This window comes from Anser brachyrhynchus (assembly GCF_964034855.1).
Source record: "Anser brachyrhynchus genome assembly, chromosome: 24".
Lineage (NCBI taxonomy): Eukaryota > Metazoa > Chordata > Aves > Anseriformes > Anatidae > Anser > Anser brachyrhynchus.
In genome coordinates this window covers 4,158,640-4,186,131 of record NC_137717.1, presented here as the reverse complement: position 1 = coordinate 4,186,131, position 27,492 = coordinate 4,158,640, and the positions used below count along the sequence as shown (strand labels likewise).

Here is a 27,492-nt window from a genome sequence, read left to right as displayed (position 1 = left end):
ACATACACAGACAGATTTATAACAGACCCAGGGAAACAGGAGGAAGCGACCTGGTTAGCAGGAGACACCCAGCAAAAAGGCGGCTCTGCTACAGCTGAAGGAGTTGCCAGGAGCAGCAGCAGCCGCTCCCCAGGACAGATGGCTCCGCACGCAGAGCCAGCCAACACCAGAGGAAGGAGCTGCTTGCACCAGGACGGGCAGGACCTGAGACCCAGCACAAGCGGGCAGCAGCAGCAGGGGAACTTTGGTGGGCTCCTGCCCACCCCGCACCGCTCCGGGCTTCGTCCTCCAGCTGACGCGGCGCGGAGAAGGGGAAGATGCGAGACCAGCACCAAACCTGCCCGGTGCCAGAGCCACTCGGCCCCAGGAAGGAGTTTAATGGGGGCAGAGGAGCCAAGGCCGGTCTCCCGCCCAGGTAAGGGGCCGCAGGACGCCCAGAAGGGCAGGGGAAAAAGTCCCACGGGAAGGGCTGGGTGGGGGAGAGGGGAGCGGGCAGAGCCCAGAAGGGGGAGAGGGGCTGGGGGAGGCACAAGACAGTGGGTGTGGGGGGGGGGGGTCCCAGCAGGGCCGGGGGTGCTGGCAAATAGGGGGGGGCAGCTGGGAGGGGTGAGGGGCACCTGATGGGGATAGGGGTGATGGTCGGGGTGGGGTAAGTGACAGGGAAGGAGGGCGTGGGGGGGGGCAGTGAGAGGGGAGGGGGCATGGGGGGGTCACTGAGAGGGGAGGGGGGCACGGGGGGGGAAAAACTGACAGGGAAATGGGTGCGGGGGGGTCACTGAGAGGGGAAGGAGGTATGGGGGGGTTAACAAACAGGGAAGGAGGTACAAGGGGGGGGTCAATGAGAGGGGAGGGGTACAGGGGGGTCACTGACAGGGAAGGGGGTATGGGGGAGGATACCTGACAGGAAAGAGGGTACAAGGGGGGGTCACTGGGAGGGGAGGGAGTATGGGGGGGTCACTGACAAGGAAGAAGGTACAAGGGGGGGTCACTGGGAGGGAAGGGGGTACAAGGGGAGGGGCACTGATAAGGGAGGGAGTATGGGGGGGGCGGGATACCTGACAGGAAAGTGGGTACAAGGGGGGGTCACTGAGAGGGGATGGGGTACAGGGAGGGATAACCGACGGGAAATGGGGTACGGGAGGGTCACTGACAGGGAAAGGGTTATGGGGGGGAATGAAAAGGGAAGGGTTAAGGGGGGGGTAACTGTCAGGGAAAGGGACACGGGGGGGGGCGTGTCACTGGGGGGGGGATGAGAGGGGAGGGGCCGGGCCGGGGGGGGGGGTCCCGTTGTCCCGTTACCTGTCAGGCCTCCCGGCGGCGGGCGCAGCGGGCACCGGGAGTTGCGCGGCTCCATCCATGCGGGGGGGGGCGACACCGGGGGGGGGGGACACACGGAAACGGGGCCGAGCGCGGGGGGGGGGTTGGGGGGGAAGCCAAAAGGGCCCCCGTAAAGCGTCGGGGGCCGCGGCCCGGCTACGGGGAGGTCCCTTGGGAGAGGGGAGGGCCCCTCAGGAGCGGCCCCGGCCGTGCCCCCCCGCCCCGTGTCCCGGTGCCCCCCCTCCGCCTGTCCGGGGCTCAGCAGCACCCCCCCGCCACCACCGCCGCCGCCGCCCGCCCTACGCATGCGCTACGCCAACTGCGCCACCACCCCCCGGGCACCCGCCACGGCCTCAGCCCCGCGCAAACGACGCAAGTCGCTTTCGAGAATACCTTCCCCGGCCCGTCCTGCCGAGGGACGCCGCCCCGTGATTGACAGCTCGCCCCCGAGCCAACGGGAAAAAGGGGAGAGGGCGCTTCGGGAGGGCTCGGCCAATCGGCGAGGCGGGGGGGCGGGAGGTGTGTCACGCGAGGGCTGCTGGGAGTTGTAGTCCGCGGAGGGGTTAGGCCCGGGCCTCCCTTCACGCAGTCCCCTCAGGGGGCTCCGGGGGCCCGCGGCGTCCCCCGTGGCGTGCCCCGGCCTCCCCCTGCCGCCGCCCGTCTGCGGGCCGGGAGCCTCTGGGCTGGGCCTCGGCGGGCACGGCGGCAGCAAGGCCAAGGCCTGGGCTCCCCGTCAGCCTGAGAGCGTGTCCCCGTGGAAATCCTAACCCCCAGCCCTACACGAGTGCCCCTTCCACAAGCAATTCCCACACGTTAAGCTTCAGGCTCCCCCCAGGCAGCACAAAGTTAATTTTCTTATGGGGAGAAATAACTCTGTGGAAAGAGCCAGGGGGTGGCAGTGTTTGCAAAAAACCTTCCCCGCGCCTTGGCCTTCCAGCTGCTGTGGGGCGCCCGGAGGTGCAATGCTGCTGGACACGGGGGAAGCAGCCCTCCTGTTCTCAGGAGGCTGCGAAATAAATATTTCAGGAGTTAAACATTCATCCCTCTGTGATTCACATCCCCAACTAAACGTTCTGAAGTCTATTAATAAACTTCAATGATTAAATTCTCGTTTAGAACTTCGTTTTACAGCTCCTAGATAACTCCAGCTGCACAACAGAAGGAAATTGCTACTCCCCTATTCTGTGTTAACAGAGCAAAAAGCCTCTTAGATCAGACGTTATGTGCGAGCTTGAGGAATTTCCCATATACCTCTCGATTTATAAAGGACAGAACAACTATTAGCTTTAATGATTTGTCTTCATCTCATAACCCATTAATTTATTTAGCCGTGGTCAAAGTTTTTACAGGAGATAATTAATTGTTGCCTCTGCGTCTGTCCAGGCTCTTTTAATTAAACAAATAATAATCGGTATCCATCACTACCACCCTTACAACAGGGTTTTATCTTCTTTTCTCAGCTGCCGTCCTCATGGGGATCTGAAGCTCCACGCAAAAATCCGTCAGGCTTCAGATGCCCTTGACATGTAAGTTTTGCTTGCTGACAGAGAGGAAATTGGGGCATAGAAGGCTTGATTTTTTTCAGAGCTGGTGATAGACATAACAGTGGCTGAAGTCAAGGAGAGCTGTGGGTACTTACTCATTCTGAATTGCAGAGCTGCAGAGTTTAAGGAACTCACTGTGGTCACAAAGGGAACTGGAGGCACGTTGGGGAATGTAAACAAGGCATTCTCTTCCCAGCGCCCAATGTCGTGCCATATAACCACCTCGGAGAGTATCCTCATGAAATAGGGTGGCTGGATTTTCAGTCTCAAGAAACAGACAGGGAGCAAGGAATAAAACTGCCTGAGAGTTGGACCTGGCCTGCTTATAACACGAGGGAAAATAATTTAAGTCAGACAGAAGGCATTACTTAATGCTGTCAGTAAATACACATCTCCTGTCATCAATGTATGCTACACATATGCATGCAAACACACACAAAAAAATAGTGTAAAAAATGTAGAAAATTCACGAGAAAGTTAAGTTTTCCACACCATGGCATAGTGAGGAAGTCACAGCACACATGTACACAGGTTTGTAGGTGTAGACCTTGCTCTGTGAGAGAGAAGCAACACGGTTTGTCTTGCAGACATCGGACAGTGAGTGCTGGAGCTGGACCAGATTTTTTTTGCAGGCAGAAATGGTTCAACTAGAGCAGCTGAAATAAAATTTAGTGGCATGCATCCTTTACTTTCCACTTAACTGTGTTGTTTATTGGAGCAGACCAGAGAAAAAGAAAACCATTTGACAGAAAGCCTGACCTGCATCCACTTTGCCCAGCCAATTGAGTTGGAAGCAGGGATGGGGGAACAGCATCAAAGTATAAACCGAGAGGTAGTTGTGCCGAGTTCATCTTTTTCAAATAAATACACAGAGGATGAGAAAGCAACAGCTGTGTCTAATATAGAGATAGACTATACATGTATAAAAATATTCGTGTAGCCAGCGTGGACAGCAGCCAGTATGTACAGCAAGGTTTGCATTCCCGGTTTCTTTGAGCAAATCTACAGAAAACAGTTCCCTTCTCTTGTGTGTCTGGCTGGGTTTGCCTCCCTGAGCAATGTAAAAGATGTTTACCTTTTGATGATTAATGTCTACTGGAAAATATTCAGATGCTCTGGTCAAAGCTACTATGGAAGAGCAAAGCCTTGCTGCAGATTTTCCTCAACACGAGGACTGAATCCTGCACGACTTAGATGTAAACACAGCTCTGGGCATTTGCTGGGTACTGTATTAGTGGGTGCTGGTTGTGAAATTGTGTGCTTCCGTGGCCTGGAGGAACTTGGGTCAGTGCAGGTGCCCAGCTGCACGGCTGCTTGAAGGAAAGAGGTGCAAAGTATTTCCAGGGACACCCTTATCTTTCCAAGGAAGACAATTATGAAGTTAAATGCGGAGGAGCTGTATCCACAGTGCGTGATGTTGCTCTCCAGGATACAATAGGATAAGCTCTGGTGTATTATAACTTACGCAATTTGCTTGATTGGACATTTTTAAAGCTCCAGGTGCCCATTCACGCAGTAGTTTTGCTCTCCCTTTGCAGGCCAAGCAGCTCAAGCCTCGTTACGCTCCCTCCCAGTGCGAGGGTGGTGCAAGTTCCAAGACTCTCAAGCGGGCGTCTCGGCTGGGCCGTAAAAAGCTGCAGGTAACTGGACTCCTCTCATGGCACACGAGCTAGGAACAGCTGAAAAAAGTACCAAGGCAGCTCAGCCCCCAGGCCCCGATGGGGATATTTGCCACTATCAGAGCACTGCAGAGACGATTCATTAACTCCGGTACGCAGATTTAATTGAATGTCTCCAAGTCTTTGTGTCCCGATCAGGAGGAAGCGGGAATATCTCTCCCCTTTGGCAAGAATTTGCACCAACTTAAGTCATTTCCAGAGCACCAGCCTGTTCAATAGGTTGAAAGGCCTCTGTCCAGCCAGCGTTATTCAGCCAGGCAAGTGCAAGAAAAGTAGCAAAGTAGCAAAGTTGCAAAGTAGCAAGAAGTTAATTTGATGCTGCATCCCCCACTGGCAAAGGTACAATAGTGAGATACTAGACGGTTCGTGCCAGCCCACCACGACTGTTGATTGATCTAGGCGTGAGGAGGTGGACGAATCTGACCCAGTTATTTCAAGGGAACATTGTACCGGTTTTAGCTTCTCGGAACTGTTTCTGAAAGAAAACCAGAGCCAGTGTTTGCTCCTGAACCAGCGTCTAGTTGCCCGCATGCTCCCAGCACCAATCCTGCTTCAGCTGAAACACAAATTAGCTGCCATAGTCTAGGATCAGGCTTCTCACCCAGTTATGACTAAGCTCTTTCAAAAGGAGAAACGTTCAGGATTTCTTGCTTAATTGGTAAAACAGATTAATTTGACTATTGAGGACATAACCAAGCGGAAGAGAGGAATTGACACACCTAGCTGGTTCCTGCTCAGACTCGTGATCCACGTTAATTGATGGGTCACGTTTGTCGTTGATCATTTCCACCAGCAACACGGCGTGCTCCCTCTTCCCGCCCAGGTCTGCCAGAGGACGAACGTCGGCGTTTCCTGCAGCTTTCCCCAAGCACCATCACGCTGGAAGCTGATGCCATTTTAAAAGAGGAACGTCACTGATCTAAACCAGCAAGCGTAACCTTCAAAGCTCTTGGGTTTTACCTTCCATGCGCCTTGCCAAGAACCCACGTCTTTCCCACACCAAGTGCCCCCAAGGATCAGGGACTGTGTTTTTAACAAAAAGCTCACTTGCCCTTGACTTTCACTTGTTAAATCAGTTCAAAACTCGCGCCAGCTTTGATGGCTCCAGTGACGCTCAGGAACAGCGCAGCAGAGCCAAGAAATCAGGGTGGCGGAGCCCAGGCGCCGTGGTGCTGAACAACCCCCCCCCCCCCCCCCGCTACGCCCGGGGTTTTATTAGATCCTTATCAGATTTCCTGGTGACTAGGACGAAGGGCACGGAGCTACCAACAGGCGCAGATGGGGTTACAGCAGCCCGTTAGCCTAGAATAACAGCCAATGCCCACCAGGCCCCTTCTAACCCCGCTGGAAGCTTTGCAAATCCCACCGCCCCGTTCCCCTCTCCCAACAGCAAACGCAGAGGAGGCAGGCGGCTGCTCCGCTCTCCCAGTGCTCTGCTGTCCCCAGCCCTGCAGTGTCACCCCACTGCACCCCTCCAGCAGCAGCACCCGCCCGGCCTGGGCCCAGATCCCCCTTCCCTCCCTTCCTTTCGCACCTTGCATTACGGCCCCTTTGACTCCTTGTGCCCACCTCGCCCCTGTGCACCCTTCCACGCATTTTCATCCCCCTCCACGTGCTCAGCCTGCCTCCACGCACCTCCCTTTGGCATTGCACCACATTGCACCGCACCTACCTCTGAGGCTTGCACCCGTGCCCGCCGCACGCTTCTCCTCCGTGCACCCTTTTCAGCCGAACCCTGCCCTGCACTGCACTCCACCTTGCTCTAGCACCCCCTCGTTTCCCTGCCCCACCCTTTGCACTGCACCCCGCTTTGCACCGCACCCCTTGACCCATGCACCCCCCTTGCAGTCGCCCCCTGCCTTGCAGTAGTGCCCTCCTGCTCCTCTGCTCCCCCTGTTGGGTTCTAACCCTGCTTTGCAGCTGCACCCCGCCTTGCAGTGCACCCCTTGCCCCTGCGCACGCCCTTTGCAGTTCCACCCCACTTTGCAAAGCCCCCCCCACCCCCCTTCCAGTGCCCTCTTTCCAACTGCGCCCCACGTTGCAGCACGCCCCTCAGCCCTGCAACCCCCCTTTCCAATCGCACCCCACTTTGAAGTGCCCCCCTTTCCAGCTGCACCGTTTTACAACACACCCCACTTTGCAATGCCCCCTTTCCAGTTGCATCCTGCTTTCCAGTGCCCCTTTCAAGTTGCAGTTTCAAAACACACACCCCTTCCCAGTGGCACCCCAATTTGCAGTGTCCCCGTTCCACCTGCACCCCGTTTCATAGCACACCCCGCTTGGCAGTGCTCCCTTTCCAGTTGCACCCCGTTTCAGAACACACCCCCCTTTCCAGTTGCACCCCGTTTCAAAACACCCCCCCCTTTCCAGTTGCACCCCGTTTCACAGCACACCCCACTTTGCAGTGCCCCCTTCCCAGTTGCGCCATTTCAACCCCCCCCTTTCCAGTTACACCCCATCTCGCAGCACCCCCCCTTCCCAGTTGCACCCCACTTTGCAGCTCCCCCTTCCCACCTGCACCGCGTCGCGGCACCCCCCGCTTTGCAGCCCCCCGTTCCCGGTTGCACCCCATTTCCCAGCTACCCCCCCCCTTTCCGCCCCCCTCCCCACTTCCCCCGTTTCCCAGCACCCCCTTACCACCTGCACCCCCCTTTGCAGCTCCCCCTTTCCATCTGCACCCCCCTTTCCACCCCCCTCCCCATTCCCCCCACCCCCTTTCCACCCACCCCCGCTTCCCCCTCGCGCCCCCCCACCCCCCTCTCTCCCACCCCCCTTCCCCACCCCCTCCGCCCCCCCACGCCCTTCCCCTTTTTTTTTCTTTTTTTCCCCTTTTTCCCCCCTTTTTCCGCCCCTCCCCGCCCTGCCCCCGGCCCGGCCCCGCCGCCGTGCCCAGGGCGCTGCATTCCGCAGGCGCTGCGGGGCCGCCTCCGCCCCTGCCTCCTCCCCGCGGCCGCCCCGGCCGCTCCGGGGGATGTTCCGCCGTTCCTCCGCCGCCCAAGCCCCGGTGCCGGTCCCGGTTCCTCGCAGGCTACCGCCGGGGTTGCTCCGAGCCCGAACCTCCCGTGGGTCCCGGTCCCCGGCGAGCCCCCGCCGCGCCCAGCGCCCTGCGCCATGGCCCTGCGCCTCCTGCCATGGGTGCTGCTGGTGTTGTTGGGCTCGCTGCTCCCCGGGCAGGGCTTGCAGGCCAACCCCATGTTGGCTTCCGAGCCTTCCCGGAGACACCCGGCACCGGTACCGGGAGGGGAACCCGGGGGTATCACGGCCGCGCCGCCGCCGGCCACGGCGCAGGAGATGCACCCGCTGAACAAGCAGGCGGCCAACCACTCGGGCGAGGGGCACGCCAAGCCCCGCAAAGCCTTCCCCGTGCTGGACATCGACTACTCGCACGTCCGCATCCCCTTCGAGATCTCCCTCTGGATCCTGCTGGCCTGCCTGATGAAGCTGGGTAGGTCGGCGGTGCTGGCGGCGGTGGGTGCTGGGTGAGGGGAAGGGTCCCCACCGCGAGCGACCCCCCGGGTGGGCGCCCCACGGTATCCCCGGGAGGGACCCCCGGGCTTCACGGGGGAGGTGCTGTGAGCATCCCGGGTGGGACCCCCGGAGCATCCCGGGTGCGACCCCCTGGCTGGACGGGGCAGCACCCCCAGGCAAATCCCCTTGCACACCCCGGGCAGCCCCCCGGGCACCCCAGGACGGGGGTCTCATCGCTCTCCCCGCGACCTTGTGTCTCCTGCAGGCCCGGCAGCCGGCGCAGCGGGCACCCCAGCCCCCTTGGTCGGGGCAGGCTTGCTTGTCCTGATGCCCAGAGCATCAGCGAAGATGCTCCCCGAGCGCTGACCATCCCCTCTTCGGGCAAGGGGCGTTTTAGGTTTCCTTTACATCATTTGGGAGGCAGGCAGCACTGGGGAGGAAGCGTCGGCTTCGTTGCTTTGTTTCCTTCCCGAACCACAGACGCCTTTTGTAACCTTGGAGAAATCACTTACAATTTCTCCCGGCTTCGGCCTCCCCTTCCTCCCGGGAATCGGGGTGGGCATCCCAAACCCCCTGCTGCCGCGGCGTGTCCCCCGAGGACCCGTGCGGGAAGGGTGGCGAGCGGCCGGGGGCAGCGGGCTGGGAGCAGACCCCGCGGGATGACGGCCCCGGGAACGCAGCGGCGTGCCCGGGCGGCCGGCGGGTGTTGACCGAGTGTTTCCCAAACTTCTGCAGCTGGATCGATAGCGAGCGAAACACCCGCCGGCGTGCCGCGGTGCGACCGCCTCGCGCCCGCCGGCACCCGAGGGCCAGACCTCGGGAGGTCGCGTTGGCCCTGCTCCAGCCGGGGATTTCTCGGCTGCGATTAAGCCGAGAGGGCAGGTGAAATGTTCGCCCGTCCCAGCCCTAGAGTGGGCGACGGGAGGGAGGGAGGATCTGTGTTGTCTTAATTTTGTTCCTTAATTACCATCAGAGCCGTAGCAGCCCTAGCAGCAGTGTTCCTTCTGGAGCACTGCAACGGATTGAAATCTTGCTGGGGGTCCTGAGACATCACAGCCAGGGACACTTCCCTCGGGAGCTCACTTTAAACCATGCTCCATCCTGGTCCAGCGGGTCCCAGAGACCCCAGACATGGCCAGGAGCGCAGACACTCCCTGCCTAAGTTTTCCCCTAAAATATCTCATCCCATTCCCAGCCTGCTGCGAGAGTGCACAGGCTGGTAAAACCCCATTTTCCTAATCCCTCCTGCATGTTTTATTCACGCGTAGGCAAACCAGTGAAAACGTTTCCGACCCAGAGGCTTCCTGGGCGAGCAGAGCGGCGCGGCGAGGCGGGACACGCGGGCTTCATCCCTTCCGGGCTTCCCCCATGGAGCAAAATGCTTCAAAGCGCGCGTAGCTGAACGCAGCCTCGCCGCAGGAAACGCAGCCCTGAAATCTTCTTTCCCATGCCTCACCTAGCATATGTTAAGCGACCTCTGCTAGCCGTTCGGGGCTACTGCACCGCGTTCTCCGCTGTCTGTCTCGGGGAGTGAAGAGTGATGAAATCAGGAGTATCTGTGCGGAAGCCGGAGGAGAAAGGAGGGGCTAACGCGGCTGGCCCCTGTCCAGCCAGGGCCCTGCTCTCGGCCGAGCTCAGGGCACAATTTGGGAACCTCCGCTCGCTGCCCGAAGCCCCTCCGTGGGCAGCGGAGGGCCCGTGGGGCACGGGGACATCCCCTTGGGCAGCCAGAGGCTGTTCTGGGAGCCTTCCCTGAAGTTAGGGTTTGTTTGCGTTGCGTGGAAAGTTATTTCTGGTCGTCAGCTGAGCTCGGTTTGTTCACATTAAAAGTATTCCGCAGGGCTGTGCGGTGATGGGGAGTATTTTGGGAGCTGCCTTGCAACTCTGGCAAGGGTCCCTCGAGGATGGCAGGTGCTCTGCAGGGATGCTGCTGATGCCAAAACCGTACCTTCGGCTACCGAAGTAGCAGGGGCTTTGGCAGCAGAGCCGTAACGGGGCATCGTCCTCTTCCTCGTCCTCTTCCCCAGGGTTTTGAAACTGCGTCAGAGTGAGGGGGCCGGCGGGGCCAGCTCGGCGTGCCGTTCCCACGTTGCTGGTAGAGCTGAATATTCAGGCTCCCTCGACTTGTGACCTGCACGGACGTCTCGCCGCTCCGCATCTAAATACTCGCCCCATCCATCCTGTCCTGCATCAGAAGAAGCTCTGCAGGAGCAGCAAAACAAGCCTTGTTTCCCCCGCAGGCGCCGGTAGCGCTCACGGCTCGATGCTCCGGGAGCAGGCAGCGGCGCGGGGGACAAGCGAGGGGCTTTCCTCAACGCGGGGGAATTCAGGAATTGAGGCAGCCTGGGCTGGGACCTGGCCTTTGCTGCCCGTGAGGGCTCGGTGCCTCCCAACCTCCCCTTCCTGCAGCTCGGGATGCCCCTGGGTGGGCCGGTGGTGGAGCCGCGCGCGGTGGAGGAGCGCCCTGCAGAGCCACCGCCGTGTCTCAGCCCCGCACATCGCCTCTGGGTGTCCCCCACTGGGGTACCAGGGGGTGACCACACGGCATAGGCAGTCCAGGGGCTCGGAAGCACGTACAGAGCTCTTCCTTGTGCCAGGAGATGCAGCCAGACCCTTGTCCTGTTGCTCAGTTTCTCCTTACTGCTCTGGGTAATTCACAGACAGCCTTTGGGGCTTAAGGGGAGACGTACAGGGATCCTGGGGATGCCCCTTTGAGGCATTTCATCCCCTCGTTTCACTCCTGCACCCCGCTTTTTGGGACAGGACATGTCGCTTGTGACCGACGCGTGTCTCGCAGGCGTGGGCTGCTTCTGCGTTGCCTCATCCCAGCGCGGAAGGGCACGGCTGCTGCTGCCTGCTGCCTGCTTCCCTTCGTGCTCGAGCAGTATTTTCAGCCTGCGGAGGAGAAGGGGGGGGGAGGGACAGACACGACCGGGCTTTTCCAACGCCCCACCAGCTATGTGCAGGCCACATCTGGCGGTGACGGTGCCAGGAGCGGAGCAGCGTTAGCTTGCAGTGTCGCAAGGAGGCTTTGCCTCAGCCTGTTGCGTGTCCCCAGGACGTCAGACCTCCACGGCACGTCCCAATCCCTCTGTCCCCGGCCTCCCTGCTGCCTTACTCACCTCCTCGAGGCTGTTTGCGAGGGCTTTGTAAGGGCGCCGGGAGGGTTTCCTTTGCAGGGCGCTGGAGGAGCGGGTGGGGAAGGGCTGGGTGCCGTCCCCAGCACAGGCCCGGCTGGACAGACCTGGTTTCCTGAGCCCAGCAGCAGAGGGGAACGACCTTTCAGCTCCAACGGCTCCAGGAGACGACGAGGAGCGTTCGGGTTCAGCTGTAAATAGTTTTCCGTTTCGGGGGAAAGGGAAGGAGTGAGTCAGGGCTGTAAACAGCCGCTTGTGGTGAGCAGTCCCCTCGATGGCTTGTCCAGGCCCGGGCTGGGGCCTGGTGGTCGGAGTTGTGCTGCAAACCACCAGCCACGGCACCCGCTCCTGCCCACCTGCGGGGTTAGCTGCGTCCCCAAAGCCCGTCTCAGGTCCTGCCTTTTAAAACAGAAAAGCACAGCAGTCACGTTTCCATCCCGGGGCCAGGTCTGACGGAGGACGGCCGTGTTATTTGTAGGATCAGCTGCACCGAGTGGCTCTCCTGCATCGGAGAGCTCCCAGGTCCCCACGGTCCTTCACGGAGCAGCCTCACCGCTGCACCTAGCAGCTCAAGCAGGTGTCGGGGACGTTATTTCCTACACGCCTGCACGTGGGACTGCTGCAGAGGGTACCTGTGGGGCAGCGCTATGTGGCCGAGCTCTCCTGCCCTGCTTTTGCTCGCTGGTGCGTGCGAGACGCTAATTCAGCGCCCGGTGCAGCGGGCTCTGCTCGGAGCCCGTAGTAATCACTGAGTCATTGCTCTGCCTTCTCTGCCCCCTCCGCAGCCCTTGCTCTGTTGGTGTGCCTGGGCCGGGGCTGTGCGGGGTGTCTCCGTCTCTCACAGCCCGTCTGGCAGCAGCCAGCACCGTCCCGGTGCCTGCAGGAAAATCCCCCCTCATCACCCCTGTCCTTGTCAGAGCGCCCTAAAGCCACCTGGGGAGCGTGTCCCCGCGGAGCCAGCTGTCCTGGCAGAGAGGGAGCCCAAAGCCCTGGGATTTGGTGACACGGCTCAGCACCGCTTGCAGGGCACGAGGCACGCAGCGGGCCAAGCTCCTGCGTTCAGCGGCGGCGCTGCGGGGGCGGTTGGTTGCCTTTGGCCAGCTCCGGCTGGCCGTCCCTGTCGCTGCCGGTGTCTGGAGAGGAACGAGATTAAGGAAGTCCCCGGGGCCTGCGGGCTGGTGATAGGAGCTGGAAAAAGACGAGCAAAACGTGACCAACGCACGTGGGGTTGTGGGCAGAGCGAGCCCGGCGGAGGCTGGGGGCAGCTGTGGGCACGGCGGGTCGGATCCTGCGCTCGGAGGAGCGGGGATGGTTTCCAAATTGGCGAGGGAACGTTTTTAGAGGCTGACAGCTGCAGTCTGACAGCCAGACTTGGGTGCTAAAACGCTTGAGCGCTTTTCAAATGCCACCCTCTGGTTTTCAGCCTGCTGCATCCGTCTCCTGGGGCTGGGTGCTCCTGGAGGGGCCACCCCGGAGCTCTCACAAAAACCTGAAAGCTGGGGGCGAGGACTTGTTGGGGTGAATGAGCCGGGTAGCAAACCTGTTGTGCTGGAGGCAGGGAGCGGGGAGCAGCAGGTTTGGGGTGCAGAAATTCATCCCTGAGACGGGACACGAGGGGACAGCGCCGGGAGAGCAATGCCGTTTGCACGGCTCGGGAGGGAGACGAGAAGAAACGTTCGGACGTGCTTCAGCCTTCGTCATCGTGTCGGAAATACGTGTGCATGATGCGTGGCGAGAGCACGCCCCGAGTTATCTCTGCTCCCCGTTATCTGGGAGTTATCTCTGCTCGCCGTCTGCCTGGCAGGGCTCGCAGGCTCCGTGGGGCGAGGAGGACGCGGGAGCACGGCGGGGCCGGGCGATGGCAGAGCCGCTCCGCTGGGATGGGTTTGGGCTGCCGCAGGCTCCGTGGGCTCTGTAATCTGGGTCTGGGCGCTCTGATGTGGATTCCCTCGGGGAGCCCAAGGTTTGTCCTACAGCCTGCCCACTCCTTATGTGCAGGGGCTGCAAACACCAAGGCGGGAGCCTGGCGGGCAGGCGTGCGGGCTGAGAGCGCCCCAAACCCCGGCACGCGTCGCCCCGTTTGTGTCGGCGAGCTGGGGGCTGTTCTGCAGGGGAACTGAGGCCTGGTGAATAACCAAGGGAAGGAGCTTGAAGTACTGATGCAGCTGGTGCCACCCAAGTGTAAATTGTCGTGCTAATGAATTTAAACAGCCTCTTCTAATGCAGACTTGTTGCGTTCGGCTTCCTGGTCGGGGAACGATCCAGCGCTTGCTGTGGTTTGCCTTCTCTCCCTTTCTGGTTTGCCATCTCAGAAGGAACGTCCACAGTGTTGTTTTCGTCCTGGTCTGCCCGTTGCTGATGTCTGAGCAAAAAAAAAAAAAAAAAGCATCCGTGGATCTGAGAAAACCATTACGTTAATTAGGGCTGGAAGAGCGAAAGGTTCCTGCTGTGGAGTACAGGATGGTGGTGGAGTGGGGAAAGATGAACACGCCTGTGAGAGCGGTGCTGCTAATCTCAGCCCGGACCTCCCCGGCGAGGCATAATGTCCATTAAAACAGAATTACGCGTGATTTGCAGTCGTGACTTTCCCCTGCACGGGGACCTCGTCACCTGCTGTGCTTTCTGAACCCAAAGGCCGTTCGGGAACTGAAGCTTTTGTTTCGAACCATTTATTGATTGTGCCAGGGGCCGGGGAAGGGCGAGCTTCCCACAAAGCTTGCAGGTGGGATTTGGGATGTGAGTGTTGGCTGGCGAAGTCCTGCGATGGCCAGAGCCTGGATCAGCGCTGGCCCAGCTCCTGGGGACATGTTGGGAAGTTGTCCCTCCCCTGAGACCTCAAATAGACCTGGGATGGTTTGGGGGTAGAAGCAGAAGGAGCTGGTATTTGGCCTGTTTGGTTTTCAGGACCCTGCATCAGATGGTCTCCGTGATGTCCTCTACCCCAGAACATCTCAGGCACGCAGCCACAGCTTGTCCATAATACCCAAAGCTGCCAGAGATCCCTTAAAAATTAGTGGGGCGGAGAAGTAGGCTGCTGCCTTCAATTAGCGTGGCAAAACAGGTTGCGAAGCACGCATGGAGAAATGCAAACTGGCTGGAGCTGGAGGGAAGGGGAGAGGGTCCTTCTTTGGGTTACGGGTATCTGCAGCACAGGGAACAGAGCTCCTTGTCTGCAAGGGAGCTCAGGGGAACTGGGGAGCTCAGGGGACCGGGGTTTGGCTCTGGGCTGTCCCAGGGTCGTGCAGGAGGCAGTCCTGCGCCAAGAGCATCGCCCCAGCAGGCGCTCTCTGGATGCGGTTGTGGGCACTGAAAGAGGAAACTTTAAGCAAGCAATGATGAAGATGAATTACTGCAGCTGCCTCGTAAACATTTGATTACTTTCTTTTTTTTTCTTTTTGTGTCCCCAAGGCTTAATTTGTTCAAATAAAACCAAATCCATCAGGAATACTCTGCGAAAACACGGGCTAGCTGAGCCGAGACGGAGCTCCGGTTCTGGTGCCGGAGCCGAGCTGCACCTCTCTGGTGCACCTCTCTCTCTGGTGCAGCTTGATAACAGCCTTGGGGTTTTGAAATCTCTGCTGGCTGGCTTCAAAGTGAAGCTTTGAAGGGGAATTGTGGCCATAGTTTGGCTCTGGCCAAGTGTCGATGCTCGGTTCTCCTGCCCACGGATGTGCTGCTGCTTGAGGCGAGTCGTACGATCGCCGCCTATTCTACGTGATGCTTGATGGTATCTCGCTTCTCTCTCTAATTTTCCAGCACCTTCCAGTTGTGTATTAATTGAGGGAGGGATATCTTGTGGTGTTTTGTTCTCCTGCTCTGTCCTCGGGCAGAAGAACACCCGTGTGCTTCTGCTTGGGAACGAAGAGCTGAAATTAAAATCGTTGCAGGCAGGCACGCACGCACACGTTGCTGCTGCGGGTTGCTCAGCAAAGGCGAGATCAAAGATTGATCGCTGCCCACAGCCACGTGGTGAAAATTGGGCGGCTTTTGCTTTGGTGATACGTCACCGCGTGGCTCGGGGTTGCCTCCAAGAGAGCTTGGCCCACCTGCTAGCTCCATCCCCAGCACGATGGATGTGATGGGGACAGGGCTGACCGAAGGCTCAGGAAGTTGGTGCGATGTTCCGAGATCCCGGAGTGGAAAGTTGAAGAGTACAAAGTACTGCTCGTAATCAGAAGGGAACAAATGCATTTCCTCGGGTTGCCCAGGAGTGACTCATAAACATCATAGCATGCAATGGTCTTTGTCTCCAGAAAGTCGTAACACAATCAGCCTCGAGGGACGGCTCTTGAATTCCACTTAATAGTGGGTGGTGGTAGAGAAATCATTCCCCTCTCTCTATTAAGCCTGCAGGAGGCACATCTGCAGAAGCAGGCTCCCTTCTGGAGATTTACAGCAGGGTTTTTTCAGGGCTTGGAATTACTCTGCGTTTAGGAGTCACGACATGCCAAATCTTAGTGACAAATCCATACAGCAGGCAGCTTCTCGCCCTGGTGCTGGAGGTTTTAGCAGCACAAATGCCACAGGCACAGACTTAAGCGTGCGCAGACCTTTAAACAGGAGAGCTGGACTGTCCAGCCTCAGTTTCCCTCTGCAGTCCTGGTCCCTGGGGTAACGTACGGGCTCCTCGTGCCTGTGAAATGCCGCGTAGAAAAGAGAGCATCTGCCACCAGGAGCACGTATATTAGGTTGGCTGGGCGCGAAATATCACCGTGCATGCTCCTGCTAGGGAAGGATGCTGGAGGACCGACCCCGTCCCAGCGCAGGAAGGCTGAAACGGGGCCTGAAGAGGTGGCTCCCGGCCCCCGGGACTCGTCAGCCCCTCGGGTCCCGGCCTGAAACTGCGTCACGGCAGCTCCCGCGGGGAGCTCAGGAAGAGGCGAAGCGGCTGGACACTCGCGTTGGCTCCCGGCTCGCCGCCGTCGTGTGCTGCAGGTGGCGCGGCTTTGTCTCGGTTCGCGAAGTCCGGTAGTAATCGGGGAGATATTGCAATCGCATCCTCCCTCTGATCGCAGTGGCTACCAGCAGGTTGTTTCCTGAAAAGCTTTTGTTTGTCTTTCCTGCCCGTGTTCCTGGTAGGAAATCTGCCCTTCCTGGGAAGGGCGATTGGCATTGCTCTGCCTGGGGAGTTTACCAGTGGTCACCTTGGGCTCGCTCAGGTTTAACTCTTTCTGGGGCTCCAAGGGCCAGCAGGAACCAGTTACTAAGTGCTGCACCATGTGGTTGAAAGCAAGAAGCTGGGAGAGCGCTTGCAGTCTTATTCTGGGTGACCAGCAGTCTCCGAACATCGCCTTGAGTGTCTTCTACTCCAGAGCAGTTCAATATCTTCACGGAGCAGTGTGAGCTTCGGCTTTGTGCTGTGCAAAGGTAACGTGGACGGTTTTATTGCAGAAAGCCCACGGCTTCAGCCAGACCGGCTGCACCGACCCCTCCTAGCCCAGCTATTTGTGGCATCCAGCGCACGCTGCAGCAGCTGAAGAAGTCTGAGAAAAATATGGCTGCCGAGCGGTTATGTTTAGCTCCTGGCCCTTTTCCATGGAGCTGGAACGGTTTTTGTAGCCTTTTTTTTTATTGGGCCGTCTCAAAGAGCTCTACTCCAGCTGCTGTCACTTCTCTGATGTGGCTGGAGGATACAAACCCAGGCGAGGATGCTGTTGCCATATAGAAAATTCAGTCTTTTGGGGTAAATGAGCCGTGCCCCCAAGAACCCAGCCGTACCAGCGTGCCGGTGCGGTGCCACCGGCCCCGGGACGGGGCTGCGGGCTCAGCCTGAGTCCTGCAGCAGCCGCAGCAGAGCTTTGGCCCCGCGTGCCCAGCGGCTGCTGGACCACTGCCACAGGCAGGGGAAGGTTCACACGGTCACGCCTTAGCAAAACGGAGCGTGGAGCCGCTCTGCAGGCTTTCAGCAGGTTTGGTAATCCCAGCCCCTGGCCTGGGAGCGGCCGGGGAACGTGCCCGCCAGAGGAATGCCGGCACCGAGCTGGCAGGACCGGGGCTACCGGGGGTACCTTGGACTCGGTGGAGGTTTTTCGTATCCAGCTTGGCACCTAACGCCAAGCAATTCCTTCCTTGAGCAGTTTTCCAAAGCTCCTCTGGAGGAGAACGTTGGTTTTTACAGCATCTCGTCGAGCAGGAGCCCCGGTGAGGCTGCGTTACGCCTCCCTCGTTCCCATTGGGAGGCGAAGGGGCACTGCTGTGCTCGCAGCTCTGCCCCACGGGGTCTGGGAGAGGGCTGCTCAAGAAACCAAGCAGCCCAGGGCTCTTCGAGATGCCAGGCATCACTGCTTGCTCCAGCAGCATCTCCGGGTGGCTCCGTGTTTCCTCCCTGCTTGAAATTCTGGAGCCGTTGGGTGACAGTCCAGGGCGCCACGGGTCCCTCCTGTAATAGCAAGTAGATCCTTCTTTATATCTGCTTCTCATGCAGAGTGCCCTTGGCTTTCCTTTTGGTTTGAAGGAGAGGCATTATCTAAACATAGGACTGGAAATTGGGAGCTGCCGAGTTCTGATGCCAGCTCTCACGCTGTTCGCTTGGGGACGTGGGCAAGTCCATTTAATGTCTTTTGTTTCTCATTTCCTTTTTACAGCTGAGAGGAAATTAATACCAGCTCTGTAAAAGACTCCCAATTGATCTGTTAATTTCTTGTGAGTGCTTCGGAGATAAAATGAGGGTACGTGCCTTTTGTTGCAGCAGTTCTCCCTGCTCTCAAAAAAATTCAAGTGTTTCTACTCAACGCTCCTGTCCGCGGATCACCGTCACGGTGCTCTCCTGCGGCGCACGGATGCTTTCTGCTGGAGCTGGTGCTGCCCAGCCCGATGTGCTTCAGCAGCGCTCTGTCAACCCAGCCGAGGTGCCACCGACCGGGTGACAAGGACCCGTGGGACACGGGCAGGCTTTGGGCTGCCCCAGCCTCATCGGAGGCGGCCGTCCTGTCCTCTCCCGGAGGCCAGCTCCGTCCCACGCAGCGGCTGTCCTGCTGCTCTCCCCCGAGCGCTGTGCTCGTGCTGCGTGCCCCGTGTCGGGGCCAGCTCTCCGGGGCGGTGCTGGCAGGGCTGAGCCCTGTGCAGGCTGGTTGAGGGTGGCACAAGTGGCAGCGCTTGCCAGTAAATTGGTGCAGAGGCTCGGGACGGGCCCCTTCCTGCCGAAGGGCACCAGCACCGCCGCTGCGGTTTGCTGCCGGCGGCACGGCGCAGCACAGCGGGGCAAAGCATTTAATGTCAGTTCGTCGTGGTTAATTAGTGTATCATTTCGGGCTGGGGAGGGAAGATTAAAGAGTGCTCAGGCTCAGCTGGCTGTGAGCAGGCATTCCTGGTCAGGGCAGCGAGGTTTAATTTGGGAAGAGCTCAGCCTTCGCCGGGGGCACCCTCGCTCTTGGTTTTCCAGCAGGAAATCCTCTCGAGCTGGACGGGGTGCGGAAGCCAGCGCCTGCAGAGCATGAGCCGGTGTGGGGAGGATGTGGTGAGGCTGAGCATCGAGATGTTCCAGCTCCGTGCTGGGCTCGCTGCTCTGCAAGGGGAAGCCCCGGTGCGTGCTTGGTTGTGCCGCGGCACGGCGCCGGGTAAGCCGCTGGGATCCCCAGGCGTGGTGTGCTGTGAGCCTGCAGATCCTCCGTGCAAAGGTCTCGGCGGGTTTCCCTGAGCTGTGCCCTGCCGGGTGCCTGGGAAGAAAGGCGGGGAGGAGCTGAGCTGGCAAATTGCAAACCCAGCAGCAGGCACCCGTCCCCAGCTCCGTGCCGGAGGGGCTCTGGGTGCCCACGTGCTCGGTCTGCATTGGGCCCCAGGAAAGGGAGCTCTCGTCGTCGTAGTCGCTCTCTCCGTTTGCGTAAGCAGCTTGTTTGTGAGTGCACACAGCAGCTCTCTGCAGGGCGGTGCACCCATCCTGGCAGGCTGATAGCCAGGGTGCCTGCAGATGATTCAGATCTGCCTCGTGTGCTTGGGCTCGTTGCATCCTCCTCCTGCGCTGCAGTACTGCAGCGCTGCCGTCAAGGTCCCAAGGCACCAGCATCTCGTTTGGCTGGAGCGCAGCGTCCTCACCCCCTGCGACCTTCCAGCAGGGCTCTGTGCAGGGGGAACGAGGCTTCCCTCGCCGAGGGGGGCGTTTCGCTTCTGTGGGGGCGCACGCACGGAGGGACGTCAGGGCAGGCAGGGAGCGCGGCCCATCTGCTTGCAGCCCCTGCCTGCAGCTGCTGCAGGACGAAGGGGCGCATTTGGTTGCGTTCCCCAGACTGCTCGTCTTTTCGGGACCCTTCTGCATCCCCAAATCCAGCCCCGCACTAAAACACAACCTTGTGTTTCCCTGGTGGGGGGCAGTACATTAATCATGCGTGAGCATTTCTCTGCTGGCGCTGCCTGCGGCTGGGAGGGGGCTGCACCACCAGGGCGTAAAGTTTGGCCCTCCTGTATCCCCCTGGAGCCAGACGACTCCTGCCACGGCTGGTACGGCCCTCGGCGGAGCCAGCAGCCCTGGGGGAGCCACGTGGGTGCTTCCGAGGAAAGGCAAGGCGCTGGCACCACGGGCTGGACGAGAGGCACATTCCTGCATGAAGTTGCTGCAGGCGCTGGGTTACCAGAAGAGGCTTTTCCCTTTCCAGGACTCCTCGCCCTGCCCTGCCAAGCTGTTGCGGACTCACGTGGGGTTCATGGGCTGCTCCTCGTGCTCTGAGCCCTTCCCACCAGTGGCCGGCACTGGGATGGAGAGGAGCAGTGCCCCCGGTGCCCTGCAGCGACGGCTGGTTCCACGGCACACCAGACCCGCTCCAGGTATCGCCAGTTCCCACGGCTGGTGCTCGTCCTAGCAGCCAGAATGCATTAAACGGCTCCATAAAACCTCTCTCTAAAAGGCTGTGGGCACAGAATAGCACAGCCTCTCACCCCAGCTCGGCTCTGAGCTGTCCTTCTCCTTGTCCCTGGATCCTGCGGTGTGCCAGGCCAGCCGTGCTGGTGCTCTGGCTCCCGTCCTCGGTGCACAAGGGGCACGAGGAGCTCTCACTCAGCATCCTGCTGAGGAGGAAGGCTCTGCCTGCAGCATTTTCTCTGTTTACCCCATCGTGAGGCGTGGGCTTTGCTCCCTGAAGGTCCCCAGAGGAGATCTGGGAAAAGGAAGCACATGTGTGCTTCCTCCAGCCGCCTCGGGGGTGCAGGATGCCTAGACTTGTCTCCTCCATCGGAGGCTTTGTTAGGGGCTCACGAGCAGGAGCTGGCTGCGAAGTGCTGCGGCAGGAGGATGGTGCAGCTGCCAGGCTCTCAGACCTCACCAGCCCTGCCGCAAAACCCTCGCCAGCCCCTCCTGGCGAGATGCGGAGACGCCGTAAGCCCTTTGCCTGGGATGAAGGCTTTCCCTTGATGTAGGTGGCTGTGGAGCTCTCAGGGTTTGACTCATGCAGGGTTTGACTCTATCAACGCCGCTCTTATCTCCCGCAGAGCGGCAGGGGCCGGGCAGGTCACCTTCTCGTGCACGCTTGCCTCGCCGTAGGCAGACGGGCTGAGCACACAAGGCGAGCTGGAGGCTGTGCCAGGCACCTATTGATCTCCTATCACAGCAAACTCCCTTCCCGTCGCCCCCAGTTTGTTTGCAGTGCGAGGGGAAGGGAAGGAAAACAAGGGGCGATTCAGTGGCCGTGCGGTGGGACCGGCTGTTTGAGCGAGGGCTGTGGGATGGTAACGTCAGACCTAAAAAAAATAATAAATAAAGGCTGTATCTGCAGCAAATAGCAACGGGACTTAATGGCTGTTGGCTGCCATGCAGCACCAACATGGTTTCTAGAGGCATATGTGTATAATCGAGCTCGTCGTCAAGGTTTGGGAGTCAGCCAGGGCACCTTGTGTTCGGGGGGACGGATCCTGCAGGGATCCAGGCCAGGGGCGGCTTCATCCTGAGCGCTGGGTGGGTGCTGGCCCTGCAGCCCCGCTGCGGGATCTGCATTAACTCAGTGAGTCACGAGCAGCAGTATAAATTAATTAGGTTCCCATTTCTTGGCTTTTCTTCCTAATTAGCCGCAGGAAAATAATGAGGGTTGAACGGAACGTTTTGTTTGATCTGGAGCAAATTGTTCTGCTTGCGAGCTTTTTATGTACCTGTACCTTAAAGAATAGAAGTTAAATGTCAACTTCTAAACAGAAAATGCCATTTTGGAGGGGAAGATCAAAAGATTTCCATTCTGTGCATCGAGGCCATGGGATGCTTTTCTAAAAGGTCTCCCCCAGCCAACACAAATTGTTGCCATCAGCCCGCCGGAGCTGCAGAAGTGTCCTCAGGAGACCTGGACTTGCATGAAAATGCTGCCTGCTCCGTGGCGGAGCAGAGCACGGTTTGTGACCAGCCCCACTGAGCTGCCCGGGCTGGGCAGTGCCCGAGCGAGCCCGTTCGGTGTGCCGGAGGGGTTGGAGGCTCAGGTGGTGACGTTGGAGCCTGGGAGCCGCGATGGATGTAATTTAAGTGCCGTGCTTTTCCCACTTCCCCTTGCAGGGTGACAGGAGCTGTGGCTCTGCTCTATTTTTAGGTGTAAATCACCAGCTCTTTAATTCCTTCGCTGCAAGTTCAGTTTTCATCCCCTTCCCTGGAGACTTCCCTGCTACGTCTGCGAACGGCAGCGGGGCCGGGTGCGTGCAGCTCCGTCTCCTCCCTCCGTGCCCTGTTCCCTGCTCCGTGTGCGCAGGCTGCTCGATGGATCCTCTCCCTTTTACAAGGCAGACGGAGGCCAGACGCACTTAGAGCAGCCGTGAGACGTCCCGGGAGGAGGCTGTGCTGCAGGCCAGGAGCAATCAGCAAAGCCTGGCTGATCTTTGGACAATGGCAGCGGCCGGCGGATGGCCGGGTGCTTCGCTGCTGCGCAGGGGAGAGAGGAGTCCGGCTCCTTTTTTGGAGCTGCGGTCAGGATCTGGGAGCGCAGCACGGGTTATTTCCCCGGGGGCGGGTTGCAAAATGCTGTCTTGATGGGTTGCAGCTGGGAGCAGAGGGGCTGCCAGCAGCGAGGCCTCGGGGAGCTGCGCCGCTGTGCCGTGGGGACAACGTGGGGAGCCCTTTCCTCGCAGCCCCAGCAGGCAGGACAGCGAGGAGGAACACCAGAGAACTGGAGCCACAGCTGTTTCTATGACCGCAGGCTGTGAATCCCCCAAAATCCCCCACGCACCAAGAGAAGGGCTGGCAGAGCGCAGGGACCAGCTCCATGTCCCCTGCCAGCGCCGTGCCACGGGGCAGAAGTCCCCCGGGACAGCCTCCCCCCGGCATCCCGGTGCCGTGATGGCCCCGTGGGGCAGGGGGGACCTGTGGAGAGGGAGGGAACGTGGGGCCTCGGCAGCACGAGAGGTCTGCTGTGGAAAACGGTTGGCAGGTAAAGCAGGAGCTAATGAGACATCAGCATGGCAGGAGAGCTGGCAGCAGGGCTCTGCTCCTCCATCCACGCGGGGCTTTAGCCCTGCCTGCGGCTTGCTCCTACATCCTCAGCCCTTTGCCACCCCAAAACGCAGAGTACGAAAGCCTTCCCCACTGCAGCACCCGATTTTGTGATCCGAGGCGCAGGTCTGCTCTGCGAGGGGTTTGGGTTTGCTGCAGGGGGAATTGTGAGAAATCCCCCGGACACCTCTTGGCTCCGAGGTCCCGGTCCTGTCCCCTGGCCTCCCCGTGCAGACGCCGCCCGGCTCCGTTCCTCCGGCCCTGGCAGTGCCTCGCTGGGCTGGGAAACGGCTTCGCAAGTGCCCGGCCCCTGTGGCTGGTGACACACGGGTGGCTTCGTCTGGGGCTTGCCCAGGAAAGCGTCCGTGTGTCGGGGCTCTCCGCGGTTCCCGTGTCACGCGGGAAGGAGCCAGCACCCCCCTGCGTCTGTCACCGCCGCGCTGGTGGCTTTGCTGATGGAGCAGGAGCCACCCGGCTGCCGCCAGCCTGCTGCCCAGAAGGGTTAAAGTGGCTTTTGGAGGGGCCCTGGCGCTGCTGAGCCACGTGTGCTTCCCACAGCCGGTGCTCTCTGCAGTGTCCTTCAGAAGGGCAGCCCTGCTGAGCGTGCCTGCTCCCCCTCGCTGCCTCCTTCCCGGCCCGGTGCCTTCTCCCCGGGCTTTTCCAGCACCGCTGCACACCCCACAGCACATCCCTGCCCCAGCCACGACGCCACCGGTCCCACCGTGGGGTCCCCGGGGCTGCAGCAAGTGCGGTGGCGTGGCCGTGGTGCGTTGGTACATCACTGGGACCTCGCTGCCTCCTCGTCCAGCCTAACCCCGCGCTCACCTCCTTCCTCTCGGCACAAATCCCCCAGGGGGTGGAAGGGCCGTGTAATCCCCGTGCGGGTTCTCCCCAGGGGCTGCCGCATGCCTGCCGGAGCCTGCAGCGGCTCTCGAGGACTTCCGAAGCTCTGGGAATGGGATGTTTTTGTAACTGGCCTCGTTTCTCGTGCCTCCTCTCGGCTAGCAGACATCCTCCTGGAAGCAGCGTGGCTCTCCCATAAATCTCGGTGCGTGGGCACTCGGGAAGCCGGGGGTGAAGCCGCAGGAGCGTGACATTTAACTGTGAACGTGCCAGCGCCGTGTGCTGCCTCCCCTCGTGGCTGCCGGCGCTCCCGGTGCTGCCCGTGGCGGAGGAGGGCTGTGCACAGGTTGGGTTTTGCCCTCCGGAGGGGTTGCGGGTCGGAAACGTGGCCGATCCTCTCCCGCACCACACCGGTCCCTGTCCGTGCAAAGCTTTCCTGCAGGAGCTCCGCTCCCCGGCCTCGTCTCTGCATTCCTCCATCCGCTTGTCGGGCTCCGACCGAAACACCAGCCAAGCCAAACGTGGGGTGGGTTCCCCTCCACCTCTCTTTTTCTGCCACGAAAGGAGGAAATGTTAACCACCAAATTTGACCTGCCTGGGGAGCTCTGCGGGGACGCAATGCCTCGCAGCAATCCGGCTCTGGGATCATGGAGATGAGCGTGTGGCAGCTCTGGGAGCCATTGGGACCCGGTAACGCTGATCCCCGGGGCAGGCACGCCGTGTCCTTGTGCCCTGCTGGCATCACCGGGCACTGGGACGTGGGCTGAGGTCATGCTGGGACCAGTGGTGGAAAACTGGGCTTAGCACTGGGCCGCCCCTGGGCGAGCTGAAGGCTGGGCTCGCCTTTGAGTCCTGCCAGCCCCCGGTGCCTCAGGTCTTGGCAAACATCGTGAAAACGGAGCCTGGTGTTTTTTATTTTTGGCTTCTGACCATCAGCAATTTTTAGGAGCTGGGGGCTCAGACTCCAGCCATGTCCCTGGGGTGGGAGCTCGTGGCATGGGGCAGGGAAGCGCATAAAGGCTTCTCCTTTCTTTCGCCGTAAGCGTTCTTTTAAAGGATTTGATTAAAACACCGTTAAAACATGCTTTCTGCGCTGCTTTGGGAAAGGTCCTTAAATCAGGGGAGCGCTGCCAGAGCTGTGACTAAGCCCGACCTTGGATCCCGTGCCACACGGAGCTGTACAGCAGCGGCTGGGGTGACGAGAGGGGAGAGCAGTCCCGGGTGGGTGGGATGGGGCAGCGCTGGCGGGCAGGTGACCCCATGGGCACGCCGTGCCCGTGGTCCTGGGGGCTTTCTGCTGCGGGACGAAGCTGGGCTGAGCACCGGGAGGTGCTGCTGACCCCCTTTCACAGCGGGTTCCCAGCTCCCGGAGCAGCTCTCAAGTGGCCTGTGCTTCGAGAGCAGCAAATTGGCCTCTTTTGGCCTGGAGGGAAGATTTCCAAACGGCTGTGAGCAGCTCGGGGCACTCAGATCGCCTCTTTTAGCTGCGGTGCAAGAAGCAGCGCTTCGGCCAAATGCTCGTGTGGGGTCTGGGTCGCTCGGACAGCTGTGCTCCACGGGTGCTGCCTCTGGGCTGGGTTCCCAGCGCCTTTCCCTCCGTGTCCCTTCGAGCTGGGGCTTGGGCAGGAGGTGGAAGCAGATCAGATGTGGCAGGTTTTGAGTCGTTAGGCAGAGAAGGAGCAGACGCAGTGGGACAGAGCTTATATAATGCCAGGCACGGCACCCGCCCATCCGACAGCACTGCTGCAACCCAGTTATGGCGAAGGAAGGGGAAAAAAAAAAAAAGCATGTAGGTTGGAGTCTCTCCCAGGCCGTTGGGTTGGGAGTAAATATTTACGTGGTGCTGCATCCGTCAGCATCGAGGTCCTTGGGGAAAGCAGCCTGGGCCCCCCCGGTAGCACGCGGCGGGACCTTGAGCAGCTGAGATGGGAGCCTTGCGCCTGCTGGGGCGAGGAGCAGCCCTGGGTTAATCTCTAATGCAAAGCACCGTGATTTCCAAACGTCCTTCCTCGACCTTTGTTAACGGTGAGGCTGGAAAACCAGTCCCCCGGCTGGTTTCTGCCCTAACGCAGCCAAGAGCTCGCAGAGTCCCCGTGTTTGCCTTGTTGGGCAGGGGCTGGGCAGTCCCACGCCAGGCAGGGTACGAGCAGGATGCGCGATGCGGACAAGGAACCGTTGGAACAGAAACCATTAACTTGCAGATTTCCCTTTCCGTGTTTGCTCAGGCCGTCGGGGTTGATGTTTACTCAACTGTTCTTGCTTTTAATAGTTTTGATGTTCTTTGATAGCGGAGGAACCGCCTCCGTGGGGTTTGTTTTCCAAAGCAGGACTCACGAGTGGCTGTGCGCGCTCTGGGCTGGGGGTCGCCGTTAGGGCAGGGGGGGGAAACGGGGTCTCGGAGGAATTTCTTCCTGATGGGGCTCGCAGAAACCCAGAGGTGCTTCTCCGTCCGTCTGTCGGAGACCGGGCTGCCTTGTCCCCTCTGCTCCTGCAGGACTTGGTGGCTCAGGGTGTCCTGGCAGCGGCGTGATGGGTGCTGCATACGTCTGGTGTCCGAGCAGCCTCTCCATCCGTGCCCCTCTCTTGTTAGGGCACCTCCTCTTGTGCCAGCAGCGTGAGGCAGTGCTCTCCCCGCTGGGGTTCCCACTGGGACCTTGCACGGATGCAGCCTCCTGCCCTTTTGCTGCGGCAAAAAAGCAGTTGGTGCTTAAAGCAGGATGGAAAAAAAAAAACAAAAAAAAAAACGGAGTGCTGCAGGTCTTGCTGTGCCTGCCCTGCTTCTGAGCTCCTGCTGGGTTTGCACTGGAGGCAGAGGAGGGGTTTGCAGCACACACAGAGGAGAGCTGCAGTAGATGAGTCCCAGTTTGTGCAGAGCCATGATATTTGTGCCAGGTAGCGAGGGAAGAGGGAGAGGAGGGTGGCGGCAGGTACCCGGCACGGCTCAGCCTTGGCAAATAACCCTTTACCAAAACCTTGGCAGCTGGGAGCAGGAGCAGGAGGTTTCCGTAAGGCTCAATCCACTTCCCTCTTCGCTGGATGTGTCCATGCCACGTGCGGCATCCTGCTGCAGCCTCCCTTTTGTTCCAGGAGAGAAATGCAGAGGCAGAGCTGGGGTCTGGCCGCTTCCCCCTGCCTCACCTGGGTCCCTCGCAGCCAGAGCTCGGCTGCATTTCTCCCCGCTAACGTCCCTGTCCCCGACACGGGGTGCCAGCCTGGCACCAGGAGCAGCATCCCTGCAGGATCCCAGCAACAGATTGGTGCCGAGGAGCTTTCAAGCGCTCTAAAAATACTCAGCGGGGAAAGTGGGGAGCGAAAATGGCTGAGATTCAGCGAAATCAGAGGCATAATTAACATGCAGCCCATGTGAATGTATTTTTAGGGGCCTACAAAAAGGCTCTAAAACATTGAATTCACATCAGCACGCGAATGTTCCAGTTTAATGGGATCCTGGGGCCTGTGGGGAAGAAGTGAGAGATGCTTAATTGTCAGTGTTTGTGTTTTATTCATGACTGAACGTACCCAGCAAGCGAAAACCAATTTGCTGCAGGCTTCTCGCTGCTTGTGTAGCTTTAAACTTTATTCCGGCCAGGGATGGCATATGCTGAGACATGCGATTGCCCAGTGTGCTAGAAGTGCCGGTTGTTTCCAATGAGCTGTGCTAGGAAAAAGGATTATCACCTCCTCTCTGGCTTGGGCCACAGCCGTCCCCCTTGTGTGCGACCGTCCGGCACCGCGGGGCCCCTTGGCTTTGAGCTTTGGGGTGCTCAGCACTTGCGTGGGCTCCAGGGGGAGCTGGGGACTGAATTAAAATCCCACGGGGGTAAATCAGGAACCGTATCCAGTCCGGGCATCCCTGAGTGCGGATGGCCGGACACTGGCAGAGTGTTTGGAGGAAGCTCGGGCACGTCCCCTCGTGCCCACACCTCGCCAGGGCTGCGGCAGCCCCTTCTGGAAGGGATTTCAGGGGGGGGCCACGACTGCCCCGCTCCCCTCGTCGCTGGGACACTTTGCTCAGAGCAGGTTGAGCCCCGTGGCAGTGCAGGGACAGCAGGCCTCCTGCCCGCACGGTGCTGCTGCCACAAAGCTGAGATAGAAACCGGGCTCCTTGCCCCTCG

General features: G+C 59.8%; 2 protein-coding genes and 1 long non-coding RNA gene across 7 annotated transcripts in view; 2 read left to right on the top strand and 1 right to left on the bottom strand.

Annotated features, from left to right (window-relative positions):
* Positions 1 to 3,289, bottom strand: part of WDTC1 (WD and tetratricopeptide repeats 1) — a 28,835-nt gene extending 25,546 nt beyond the window's left edge. Inside the window, exon 1 of one of the 3 annotated variants that reach the window (XM_080567440.1) lies at positions 2,957 to 3,289. The gene's annotated coding sequence lies outside the window, so the exon portion shown is untranslated. Of the gene's footprint in view, positions 1 to 1,299; positions 1,629 to 1,710; positions 1,766 to 2,956 lie in introns of those variants that run through there. The other 2 variants (XM_080567439.1, XM_080567442.1) reach the window with 2 other exon arrangements.
* LOC308182573 lies at positions 52 to 5,597 on the top strand. Its single transcript, XR_013941892.1, has 4 exons — positions 52 to 415; positions 2,778 to 2,843; positions 4,400 to 4,501; positions 5,364 to 5,597. It is a non-coding gene; the product is annotated as an uncharacterized lncRNA (long non-coding RNA).
* Positions 5,598 to 7,409: 1,812 nt separating this feature from the next.
* SLC9A1 (solute carrier family 9 member A1) overlaps positions 7,410 to 27,492 on the top strand; it is a 30,427-nt gene continuing 10,344 nt past the window's right edge. Inside the window, exon 1 of one of the 3 annotated variants that reach the window (XM_080567327.1) lies at positions 7,410 to 7,985. In XM_080567327.1, coding sequence (XP_080423453.1) covers positions 7,652 to 7,985 — 334 coding nt within the window. In that variant the 5' untranslated portion in view covers positions 7,410 to 7,651. Of the gene's footprint in view, positions 7,986 to 19,733; positions 19,903 to 27,492 lie in introns of those variants that run through there. The other 2 variants (XM_080567326.1, XM_080567328.1) reach the window with 2 other exon arrangements.